Raw genomic sequence first — 13278 nt, 5'->3', positions numbered from 1 at the left:
AGAACAAGAGAGCATAGGTTTAAGATCAGAGGCGAGAGATTTGAAAGGGACATCAGGGGGCAGCTTCTTCACGCAAAGGACGGTGCGTATTTGGAATGAGCTGTCAGAAATAGTGGTTGAGGGTGGACACATTAGCAACATTTAAAAGCCATCTGGATAAGTACACGGACAGGAGGGGTTTAGAGGGCTATGGGCCAAATGCGGGCAGACGGGCAAGACAGTCGGCATGGACGAGTTGGGCCGAAGGGCCTGTTTCCGTGCTGTATGACTATGACTCACTGGAGAGTGGACGGACCAAACTGAGGAGACAGCACCTACTCACTAATGTCCACGCTGGGCGCTGGATGTTCACACTGCACCAATGGGAGAAGGGGAAAGAGGGGGTCACTCCACTCCGTAACAGTGATGCTCTGCAAGGCTTGGGATGGGCGGGAGTGGGGGAGAGGGGCTGTGGGAAGTGGGAAAACATTTTCTCAGCATCACAGATGCCTATAAATTCAGGTGGTGACGGGGGGAGGGGGGGGGTGAGAAGAAAGAATAATCAAAGGTGGAGATTTGCAAGGACGTAGAGGTATGAAGGGGAGGGAGGGGAGCAGTGGGGAAGGGGGTTGGAGCAGGAAGGGGGGGGTGGAGTGGGCAAGATGGGCAGAGGGAGGGGGAGAGGAGGTGTTGCAATATCCACTATCATAGTTATAAAGTAAAGCTGCTCACAGTACAGAGTAAATGAGAGATTAGAAGGCTGCAGCTTAGGGTGCTGGAAAGGAGGGAGCAGTCTGAACAACAGACCCACAGGGGGAGATCCTTGTTCTGGCTTTGCATCTGCCACAGCCCTTGTTTCCCCAAGCCTGCAGGGTACCACCCGGCTGAGATGGTGGGATTCTACTCCAAGGGCAGAAGAGGATCGTGATGCTCATACACCAGGGTCCTGCTGTGTAACACACCAGCAGGTTGGGACCCTGCCACGTGCCCGCAGCCTCTGGTGCCCCACCTGCCCGTGGCCTCGTGGTAGGCCAGCTCCAGCAGTTCCGCCGAGGAGTGCGTGGCGTCGCGGGCGCCACTGCCCTGAAGCTCAGCCATGTGCTGCCGGGTCTGGTGGTGGATCTGGATGGCTTCCCCAGAGGGACCTGCAAAGGAAACACAGGCGAGAACAATCACATCCCGGCTCTACCGCAACCCGGGAGATCCGAAAGGACCTCGTACACACAGCAAGGGTGAGGAGGGTCGATCCAGCTTCGAGTTACAAGCCTGCCTTAGGTCAGTGTTAAGCTCATTTGCCTCAGAGTTTGAAGACTGTATCTCCAACAATAAAAATAGAAAATGCTGGGAAAATCTCAGCAGGTCGAGCAGCATCTGTCAAAGGAGAAATAGTTAACGATGACCCTTCATCAGAAGCGAGAAAGAGGGAAAACACGTTAGTCTAGGTTGTGGAGCAGATGGGGGGAGGACAACGGGTGGAATGAAGGGAACTTCTGTGAAGTTCGAGGGTGGTAGGTCAGTGAGCGAGGGGAGTGGAATAATCAAGGCACTTAAATCATCCACTGCCCTCTCCCAGCTTCTCCGCTATCTTGACTCATGTATTTTCCCTCTTAGTTCTAATGAAGGACCTTCAACCCAAAACATTAACTCTGTTTCTCTTTCCACGGATGCTGCCTGACCTGCTGAGTGTTTCCAGCATTTTCTGTTTTTATTTCAGATTTGCGCCAACTGCAGTTTTTAAATTAGATTTTCACTCAGTTATATTTCTAAGTCCCATTCCATGTTAGTGCTGATTTTAGCACAATATTGAGGGTCAGCTGGAGTAAGGATTCATGACACCTTGCAGATGAGAAACCATGCATCTGTCTCTTTGTTCCAATGGACATTAAAGATCTTGTTATACTAGTCAATAGGAATTGCAAATTTTTTCCCCCGTTTAGTAAAAACAGAAAACGCTGGAAATATTCAACAGGTCAGGCAGCATCTGTAGAGATAGAAACTACATTCTAGGCTGATGACATTTGGTTTGTTCCATTCTAAGGCCATTGATCAGAAACATCAACTCTGTTTTTCTCTCCACAGATGCTGCCTGACCAGCTGACTAGTTCCAATATTTTTTCATTTTTATTTCACATTTCAAGTATCTGCTTTTTAGTGTTCTTGCAGAATCCTGACCAGCATTCAGCCCTCAAACACTGACCACCAAACAGGGAAGGTTTAGACCATTCTGGATATAAAGCCACATTGTTAAAAATCTAACGCAGAGTTTCAATTAAGATTTTGGTGGACAAGTCCCAAATAAATAAGAAAGTTGCAAACAGCCAAATCTGAAGACACTGCAAAACAACATTGGTTGCAGGGTGCCAGATAATCACTGGAGCCCTCATTACCACCCGCCCTTAGCGAACTGTGGATGTTCAAATGCCTGCTCTCTGTTACTGTGACATAAACTCTTTTTAGACTTGGTTTAAAATCCTTGGAACAGTCTTCAAAGCAATAGCAGAAACAACCCAGTGAACACAGAACACGTCCTGAGATGCTTTGGTCAGACAGTTGGTGCATCAGACCTGCGGAATGAGTGCCAACAGCCAGCGGGTGGAGGGAGGGGGTGACTGGAGAACATCTGAACAAAAAGCAAGGAGTCTCCTGAGTACAAGTCTGTTTCTGCAGCAAAATGCGGAGTGGAAAGTAGTCACATTAACTATGCAACATCAATCCCACTCACTTATCGTCTCCAAGAGTGAATGACGGGGGAAGTTATGCAATTTCTTTCCATTCCAGTGAGACTTTCGGTGTTACGCTGAACTGCGTACTGAAGTGAGACATCAGGCTTCAAACTTTGACTTTAGTAAAAGGCTGATCTCTCAACCTTCCTTATGATTTCTTATGATGATGCAAGAGGAGGCTGTTTGGTCAACTTCCAGCACAGCAATGTAGCCCTGTGACTTATGTTCTCCATCACATACCCATTAACTCCTTTGATTCTTTTTTACCACTTATTACACTCAGGAACAATTTACACTGGTCAGTTTTTTTTTAAGATTTTTAATTAACCTATTGGCAGGTCTTGGGATGTGGGAGGTCGCAGGGAGAACATGCAAACTCCACACAGGTCAGGATCAAACCTGGGTCCCTGGAGCTGTGAGGCAGTGCTGCTAACTGTGTCACTGTGCCCTCAGGTTTATCTTGAACACAGCCAAGTGGTGGCCTCCCGTTAGAGTGATTACACGGGACAGCACAGAAGCAGGCCCTTTGGCCCATCACGTCCATACTGACCATTGACCACCCTTCTCCCCCGTCCATGGGATTTCCCATCTACCTGCAACACAATTATGGGAGTCTGTTGGTGTCTGAACGGGAGTTGTTTTGTCTGATCTACAGCACCCATGATCACTCGCCCACCAGACATTTCACAATTTTGCTTTGTTCACTAATGATTCCCCAACCCCAAGAAATTCTTGGTACTGAAGACTGGTGCATGAACAGGCCGGGAATGGAGGGATACAGACCATGTGTGGGCAGATGGGATTAGGCTAAATTGGCATCATGGCTGGCACAGACATCTGGGGCTGAAGGGCCTGGTCCTGTGCTGTACTGTGTTCTGTGAAGCAAGCAGAGCAGAAAGACCATCTGAGCTGGCAGTCCTTGCCGACGATGGGAATGGGACGGAAAACGGGATCAGGAGGAGAGGGAAAAGACGAACATGCTCAGGTCTGGTCAGGTGAGTAAAAGCTGCAGCTTTAGAGAGAGATGGATGCTAATAGAGAGATGGCTTTCCCAGCACTGCCTCAAGAAGGCAACATCCATCAAAGATCCCCACCATCCGGGCCACGCAGCTCCCATCGGGCAGGAGGTACAGAAGCCTGAAGTCCCACACCACCAGGTTCAGGAACAGCTACTTCCCTTCAACCATTCGGTTCTTGAACCAACCGGCACAGCCCTAATCACTACAGTTTAGCAACACTATGACCACTCTGATCACTTTGCACTAAAATGAATGTTGTTTGTTTTGTTCTAATTGTGTTCTTTCTTGTAAAACAAAATGTGTATAATTCAAGTTTTAATTTATGTTTTTCTTGTGAATGCTGCTTATCTGATGCTATGTGCCTGTGATGCTGCTGAGAGCAAGTTTGTCATTGCACCTGTGCACATATGACAATAACCTCTGACTCATCCTTTGATTCTTCTCGTTATCCGATCTAATATGCAGGATATGAGCTCCAGCCAGGAGTGACTGCACTGACACCGTCCATGTGGCCCAGACTGAGGGCCAGAAGGGTCTCTGACTGAGCATCACAGCGAACGTGCTCTAGTCCCTCCCTCCTGTGCTGTTGGTGTGAGAGCTTTGGATCACACTGGTCTCTGCAGCTCACAGCCTGAGCCAGGAGGAGAGCCAGCGGGAACCTTCGCTGTTCAGTGCCCCGCCGCCAGCCCGGCTCACGTACCGACGGGGAACGTGTGCATCCACCTCCTCCTGTTAGACGTCAGCTTCATCGGCATGCGGGAAGGAGCGAACGGATTGATGAGCGCCCGCTGCGGGGTGTAGCCTCCCGGCCGGACGTGGAGCATGGACTCGGCGCTGCCCACGTGGAACCGCCCCGGAGCACTGGAATCCCGCTGCTGTGAGTCAATCATTCGCTCCAGGATATCTGCAACATCAAGGCCGCAAACAGCAGAACGGTTAGGTTTCCCACAGTTAGTTCAACCAATCCCTGTTGTCGGAAATCTCCCGGAGTGCTGGTTTTACACCCCTCCCGACGTTACAGCCAATTCAACAGGAGGTACTCGAGGACAGCTCCTACCCTGCGGCTTTCAGACTCTTGAACAGACCTCTCACCTACTCAAGGTGGATTCTTGATATCCCAATCTAGCTCGCCATGGCTCTTGTACTTTAATTGTTTTCCTATACTATACTATATCCTGCATTCTGCTTTCTTTTTGCTACCTTAATGTACTTAAAAGGCACTGTAGTGTAGCGGTTAGCGTAACGCTATTACAGCGCCAGCCACCCAGGTTCAATTCCAGCCGCGGTCTGTAAGGAGTTTGTACGTTCTCCCCGTGTCTGCGTGGGTTTCCTCCAGGTGCTCTGGTTTCCTTCCACATTCCGAAGACGTACGGGTTAGGAAGTTGTGGGCATGCTATGTTGGTGCTGGAAGCGTGGCGACACTTGTGGGCTGCCCCCAGAACACTCTACGCAAAAGATGCATTTCACTGTGTGTTTTGATGTACATGTGACTAATAGATATTTTATCTTACAGCGCGATCTGCCTGGAAGACACGCTAACAAAAGTTTTTAAACTGTATCTTGGTACATGTGAAAATAACAAGTCAATTCAATACTATTATATGGGTTCCCAAAGTCAGCAATCTCATGGGGTTCCCCATCTTACGAGTTAGTTTAAAACTAAGCCCTTAGATCTGCGTGTTTGAGGCCTGAGTGTCAAAGCACAGGTCCATGGACAACAGTCAACAGGTCTGTCGTACTATCCCTGGTCCTCGGGACCAGAAGGTATATACCAACCAAGGCACAGTCTATAGTGTACAGACAGGCCAGTCCCCCCCACACAAGCATCCACCCCAGCTACTAATGAAGCTCAGGGTGTAGAATTCCAAACCAAGCTGTCCTTTCAACAATATCCCAACATTTACCAGGGCTAGGAGGCAGCAGAAGGGCTCCAGCGCAGTCCTGGGCCTTGTTTAGTTTAATAACATTCACCAGGACGTTTTGCAATGTTAAAGGCACTACACGAATGAGAATGGTTGCTGTTATTGGGAGATATACCAGGATGGTCTGGGACCCACAACCTGATGACAGGCACAAGATGACCAAAGCTGTCACCTTCCTCCTCAGCCGGAGCCCAAGAGCATGGAGGAAAGCCGCACTTCGAATAACATTGAAGAAATCCAAGCCTGCTCCTTACCCCTGGTGCTGGTGTAGCCCAGAGAGCTGCTGACTTCGTACTGGTGAAGGTGGGGCCGTGGGATCAGGAGGATATTTGAAATCTTTCCCAGGGAGCTGTCGTCAGAGGCCTGGCTCCGGACTTCTTCCAGGGGCAGGGTCCCTCGGTGGTGGGGCGGGCTGTTGGAAACGTCAAAGGAGCTGGAACTCTTTCTGGTGTGATTCTCCCGAACAGGCCTGGGATCAGAGACACAAGATGCTGGTCACTCTGCAATACTGCCACACGGTGCTCATTAGTTTTATCAAGAGGAGGAGGGCAAGTTACTGTGGCCATCTTCTTCTCCAGTATGGTAGAAGATCCCAATGGTCACTGGTACACGTTTATGTATGGGTGGTGGGGAGGATTAGACAGTGTTACATACAACCTACCAAAGCAATAAAAGAACTCAGAACTGGTCATTTATTAACAGAATAATAGTCAGAACACAATGTAACAACGGGGTGATGGAACATGGCCTTGTGTCTGCATGTTGGACTTAGCTGCTGGAGCCCTTTGAGGATATGACAACTAGGACAGATAATGTTCCTGTTATCAGATTAAGCAGAGAATGGGAATAAATGGATCTTCCTTAAGTTGGCAGGCTGTGACTAGGAGGGTACCACAGCATTAGTGTTGGGTCCCAGCTATTCAGGAGTTGACTGAGGGCAAACCAAATGTCATTTTTCCCCCCCAAGTTTGCTGATGGGTGGGATTGCACAGAGGGAGGAAGTGGTAAGGAGGTTTCGGGGATATGGATCACCTGTTTGAGAGGGTAAGAACATACGGATCTTGTGGGAAATGTGACGTCAACTATTTTGGTGCACCAAAGAGAAAGACTTAGTATTTTTCAAATGGTGAGGGAGTGATTCACATTGGAATTCAAAGGGGCCTAGGTGTCCTTGTACACGAGTCATCGAAAGCCAACATGCAGTTACAGGGAGAGATTAGAAAGGTAAATCGTACGTTTGTCTCTATTACAGGAGGATTTTGAATCATAGCGTGCAGATACAGGCCCTTTGGCCCAACAAGTCCATGCCGACCACTGTGCCCACCCAGCTGGTCCCAATTTCCTGCATTCGGCCCATATCCCTCCAAGCCCCGCCCCTCCATGTGCCTATCCAAGTGCTTCTTAAATGATACTATTGTACCTGCCTCAACCACTTCCTCTGGCAGCTCGTTCCATATACTCACCTCCCTCTGCATGGAAAAGTTGCTCCTCGGGTCCCTTTTAAATCTTTCCCCTCTCACCTTAAACCTATGTCCCCTTGTTCTGGGCTCCCCTACTCTGGGGAAAAGACTGTTACTGTCCATTTGAGCGCAGATGTTTTACCACAATTATAAACGGCCTCAGTGAGACTACATCTGGAGAATGGTCCAACAGCTTTGGACTTCCTAACTAAAAAAAAAGTACTTAGCATGGATGGAATTCCAGGGATGGTGGGTTTGCCTTACGAGGAGAATTGGCAAGGCCTGTGTTAGAACATAGAAAACCTACAGCACAATTCAGGCCCTTTGGCCCACAAAGCTGTGCCAAACATGTCCCTACCTCAGAAATTACTAGGCTTACCCATAGCCCTCTACTTTTCTCAGCTCCATGTACCTATCAAGAGTCTCTTAAAAGACCCTATCGTATCCGCCTCCACCACCGTTGCCGGCAGCCCATTCCACACACTCAACACTCTGAGTAAAAAAAAAACTTACCCCTGACATCTCCTCTGTACCTACTCCCCAGCACCTTAAATCTGTGTCCTCTTGTGGCCACCATTTCAGCCCTGGGGAAAAGTCTCTGACTATCCACGCGATCAATGTCTCTCATCATCTTATACACCTCTATCAGGTCCCCTCTCATCCTCCATCGCTCCAAGGAGAAAAGGCAGAGTTCACTCATGTTCTCATGAATTTAGAATAAAAGGAGATTACACTGATTGAAACTTGCAAAATTCTTACAGGGCTCAACAAGCCGGACACAGAAGGATGTTTCCCCTGGCTGAGAAGTCTGGAACCAGGGGCCACAGTCTCAGAATGAGTCAGGAATTGTACAGCAGGGAAACAGGCCCTTCAGCCCAACTGGTCCATGCCGACCAAGATGTGTAAATCTTTCCCCTCTCAGCTTAAACCTCTGCCCTCTAGTTCTTGATTCCCCAACCCTGGGAAAAAGATTAATTGCATTCACCATCTATGCCCCTCATGATCTTACACACCTCTATAAGATCACCTCTCAGACTCCTACGCTCTAAGGAACAAAGTCCCAGCCTATCCAACCTCTCCCAATAACTCACGCCCTCAAGTCCTGGCAGCATCCTTGTAAATCTTTTCTGTACTCTTGCCAGTTTAATAACATTTTTCCTATAGCAGGGCGACCAAAACTGAACACAGTCCTCCAAATGCGTGGGACAGTTAGGACTGAGATGAGGAGAAATTTCTTGGCACAGTGGTTGGTGAACCTGTACACGTTCAGTCATCCTGTTCATTCAAAACAGAGAGATGGATTTCTGGATGTTGAGGGAATCAAGTGATACAAGAACGGTGCAGAAAATAGCACCGCAGGAGAAGATCGGCCATGACCTCAGTACGTGACAGAGCAGGCTGGAAGGGCAAGTGGCCAACACTTGTTGGCGACCTTATAAATGTGAGGTGCTGCACTTTGGTAGGACTAATGTCAAGAGGCAGTCCACTCTTCAGGGCAAGACCCTTAACAGTGTTGAAGGGCAGAGAGACCTTGGGGTGCAAGTCCATGACTCATTGGAAGTGGCTACACAGGTAGATCAGGCAGTTAAGGCAGCTTATGGAATGCTTGCTTTCATTAATTGAGGTATTGAGGACAGGAGTCAAGAAGTTATGATGCATCTCTATAGAGCTCTGGTTAGGCTGCACTTAAAGTATTGCATGCAATTCTGGTCACCTCACTACAGGAAGGATGTCAAGGCTTTAGAGAGGGTGCAGAGGAGGTTCACTAGGATGCTGCCTGGATTAGAGGGCATGTGCTATCAGGAGAGGCTGGACAAACTTGGGCTCTTTTCTCTGGAGCAGCGGAGGCCGAGGAGTGATATGTTGGAAGTGTATAAAATTATGAGGGGCATAGATAGGGTGGACAAGCAATATCTTTTTCCCATTATTGAGCGATCCAATACCAGAGGGCATGCATTTGAGGTGAGAGGGGGTAGGTTCAGAGGAGACGTGAGGGCTAAGTTTTTTACTCAGAGAGTGGTGGATGCCTGGACTGCATTGCCTGATAGAGTGGTGGAGGCAAATTCACTGGGGGCTTTTAAGAGGGGCTTGGATGGGCACATGAATGAGAGGAAAATGGAGGGATATGGGCATTCTGTAGGTAGTAGGTACTAGCAAAAACAGTAAGGTTCACAAAAGGGAAACAGGGTAGCTCAGAATTAATTTTTTGACTCCCAAGGTCTCGAGCAACAATCGCACAACTCACCTGAAGGAGGTGGGCCTCTGGGCACGAGAAGGTCCTGGTAATCGGAATACCTGACCATCGTAGGCATCATAATCCACCTGGATTGGGAGGCTGTTCTCAGATTCCTTCGGGCCGCTGGCGCCAATGGCTGAAGGTGAAGCAAGGCAGAATGAGCAAACGTTCACCGTTCTCTCCTTCAATGCCTGTAGGACCTCTCCGTCACCCCCATCCCAGACAGGTCTTTGACCCAACGACACCACCACAGAACTGGAAAGAAGTTCCAGCTCCACAGTGCTTCAAAATATTCTTGGTCAAATTATCGACAGAGACACAGAATGACTTAATGAATTCAACTGTGAATCCATTAACACTGTATTACACTTCCAAGTGGATGAGATTTAAGGAAATTCAAAGCCAACACCCACCTGAAGGTTGAGATTTTCACCGATTCCTCTGCTGGGACAGACAAGATGGCTGTCATTAGCAGAGAATGGCTCATCTAATCAAGGGCTTCGAAGCACCTTTCCCATTCATGGAGCATGGAGCAGACTCAATGGGCCGAATGGCCTACTTCTGCTCCTTTGTCTTGTGATCTTCTGATTCTTGATTGACAACAGATGGCTTTAAACTTTCCTTCCCTTACTTCCCCATTTCTCTCTCCTGCTTTGTTTCCGGACACACTGAGGGGGAAATCGGTCACTCCCCCCCAGCTCCCGGTAGTGAATGCTCCACGGTTCATGTTTATAATTCAGTCATCACCCAGGCCCCTCGATACATTCACAGGTATGTAGACTGGAGGTCGGGCATCAGTTGGACGGGACGCATGTTCTAAGTGCTGCTCTCAGACACCCAACACTGACACAACAGGATGTTGTGTCGAGGAGGGAGAAGGTTGCAGACACTCAGCTGGTCGGGCAGCAGCTGTGGGGAGGAGAAGGCAGGGCTGTCAGAACCCACCTGATAGGTTGGCCCAAACCTTCCTCCCTCAACAAACTCTGCCTGACCCACAAAACATTTCTACCTCGACTGATTATTTATCTTGGGTTTCCAGAACCTGCAGCATTTGGTTTTCTCACAGGGTCTGTGTGGCGAGGATTTACTTCCCTTCGAGTGAATCCTGGCAAGATGACTGGGCTTATGCCAGCTCCTCGGAACAGAAGTGCAGGGCTGACGCCACTGGTGCGGGCGCACAACAGAAGCTACCCTCATTGGCAGCTATTCACTGCTAGCGGACATTCCGGTTTGAGACCCAGATGGAGTGCAGTGTCTCACGTATGTCCACTCGGATTGCACTGTTTCATGACAAGAGTTGGGATGTCACGTTATTGTTGCGTAGGATGTTGGTGAGACCGCACCTAGAATATTGTGTCCATAATATAGGAAGGATATGATCAAGCCAGAGACAGTGCAGAAAACATTCACGGGGATGTTGCTGGGATGAGGGCTTGGAGTTCCAAGGAGAGACTGGGACTGTTTTCCCTGGAGCAAAGGGTGACCTTGTAGAAGTTCATAAAAATCATGAGGGTAACAGTCTTTATCCCAGGGTAGGGTTTAAAGGGGACCCGAAGAGAGAATTTTTCACGCGGTGTGATGTGTATATGGAACAAACTGCCAGAGGAAGTGTTCGAGGTGGTTTAGAAGACATTTAGGCAGGTTTGTGGATAGAAAAGGTTTAAGGGATGTGGGTCAAATGCAGGCAAATGGGGCCAACTCAGGTAGCACTTTGATCAGCACGGACAAGTTGGACCGAAGGGCCTGTTTCCATGTGGTTTAATTCTATGATCAGACCACCATCTCCAGCCCTGGAGACTCAGCGCATACCGATATGACAAACCCTTACAGTGACACATTAACGGGGAAAGGAGCCACAAGCCAATGCCTGTATCACTATGCATCAATAATATCGAGTCATACAGCAATGGAAACAGGCCCTTCGGCCCAACATCCCTGCTGACCAAGGTGCCTAACTGAGCTGGTCCCACTTGCACAGACGCAGCAAACAAATTAAAAAGTAACAGTGGTGCAGCCAGAATTGCTGCCTCACAGCTCCAGTGACCCAGACTCAATCCTGACCTCTGGTGCTGTCTGTGTGGAGTTTGCACACTCTCCGTGTGACCGTGTGGGTTTCCCCCGGGTGCTCTAGTTTCATCCCACATCCCAAAGACATACAGGTTGGTAGGTTAATTGGCCACTGTAAGTTGCCGCTAGAGTGTAGGTGAGTGGTAGAATCAGTGGGGGGGGGGGGGGGGGGGGAAAGAGGTTGATGGGAATGTGGCTAGAATGGGTTACAGGGAAAGTAAGGAATTGAGTTGTTCCATGAACCGAGATATATACGGACATATGAAAACACATTCCCACAACTGAATTGCATAGCGTACACCAGAAAATAAGAAAGCAAATTTAATTTTAGTCTTAAACTGACTTTCTAGACTGTTTTTAATCTGTAACTAAGGACATTCCCTGAAGCAAACAGAACTTTAACCTCTTCCCAGGTCAATCCACATACCTCATGAAGCAGGAAAAGACAAAGCTCTGAGCATTTCCAGCATGGCCATTAGATGGCAGTGTTGACCAGCACACACACTCACCATCACTTCACCCAGCTGGCTGCAAACACTGCCAGGACAGTGCGTGGGCAGTGGGTGCACACTGTTTATTTGGGAGTGACCACTCACTACACGCTGCAAGTCCTGAACATCTAGAGTGGTTCCTGCCACTGCACTCTGATGGGGGACTCAGAGTTGAGTGACTGAGTGCCAACATACTGCAGTTTCCCAGCAGTTACAAGGGGGCCCTAAACCAGTGCTTCAGCATCTCCATTCATTTCAATGGGGGGGGGGGGGGGGGGGGGGGAAAGAGAGAAAGAAACTGGTGAGGAGTAGCGAGTTATAGAGCCATACAGCATGGAAACAGGTCCTTCCACCCACCGAGACCCACCATTTCTGCACTAATCCTACCCCAACCCACTTTATTCTCCCCACATTCCCATCAACTGCTCCATAGATTCTACAATTCACTACAAAGCAGGGGCAATTTACAGCAGCTGATTAACTTATCAACCAGAACATTTTTTGGGATATGGGATGAGACCAAAGCATCTGGTGGAAACCCAAACGGTCACAGGGAGAGGGTACAAACTCCACACAGACAGCGCCCGAGCTCAGGATCGAACCTGAGGCAGCAGCTCTACCACTGTTTCCCACGTTCTTCCGATCACATTATAATAAATATATTTAATATTTGTGAATGAGGGACATGCAATGTTTTGGGAGTTCTGATCACCTTTTAGTCTGGAACTGTAGCAGTCCAAGAATTTTCCATCCATCATTAAGGACCCCCACCATCCGGGCCATGCCCTCTTCTCGATGCTGCCATCAGGTGAGAGGGTACAGGAGCCTGAAGACCCACGCCTCAAGGTTCAACAACAGCTTCTTCCCCACTGCCCTCAGGTTCTCTTGACCTCACAATCTACTTCATTATGACCTTGTGCCTTATTGTCTGCCTGCACTTTCTCTGCAGCTGTTACAATTTACTCTGCATTCTGTTATTGTTTTTACCCCGTACTACCTCTATGCACTGTGTAATGAATTGATCTGTACAAGTTTTTCCACTGTACCTCAGTACAAGTGACAATAATAAACCAATTCTAATCCTTGAACCAACCTGAAAAAACCCAGTTCTACCTCGGAGTATATTTCCCTCAAAATGCATTAATGTCGTTATGTTTATCATGCAGTTATGAGAAATTTATGTTAATTCACTTTTACATTAGCTTATGTTTGTCATGTTTGCGATGTACTGTGCTGCAAAAAGTTGATTTACACAGCATTTATACCCTGGGTATGTTTGCTTATGACAATAAACTTGAACTTGTTAAAGCAGAGCTTGCCCTTTATGGTAAGAAAACTGTGTCCCCAGAGCCTCACCCATCAGCAGACCAGACGGCTACTG

At 48.4% G+C, this 13278-nt stretch overlaps 1 protein-coding gene across 6 annotated transcripts in view; it reads right to left on the bottom strand.

Annotated features, from left to right (window-relative positions):
* The window catches only part of depdc5 (DEP domain containing 5, GATOR1 subcomplex subunit), a 119722-nt gene that overhangs the window by 63728 nt on the left and 42716 nt on the right, over positions 1 to 13278 (bottom strand). For all 6 annotated transcript variants that reach the window (XM_052032028.1, XM_052032033.1, XM_052032029.1 and 3 more), the window contains exons 19-22: positions 9349 to 9475; positions 5898 to 6112; positions 4422 to 4625; positions 989 to 1124 (exon numbers count right to left, since the gene is read on the bottom strand). In XM_052032028.1, the coding sequence (XP_051887988.1) occupies positions 989 to 1124; positions 4422 to 4625; positions 5898 to 6112; positions 9349 to 9475 (682 nt within the window). The remainder of the gene's footprint in view (positions 1 to 988; positions 1125 to 4421; positions 4626 to 5897; positions 6113 to 9348; positions 9476 to 13278) is intronic.

Source organism: Pristis pectinata, chromosome 17 (assembly GCF_009764475.1).
Source record: "Pristis pectinata isolate sPriPec2 chromosome 17, sPriPec2.1.pri, whole genome shotgun sequence".
NCBI classification, from domain to species: domain Eukaryota; kingdom Metazoa; phylum Chordata; class Chondrichthyes; order Rhinopristiformes; family Pristidae; genus Pristis; species Pristis pectinata.
Note: the sequence above shows the minus strand (reverse complement) of the source record. Positions and strands in the feature narration are given on the sequence as shown.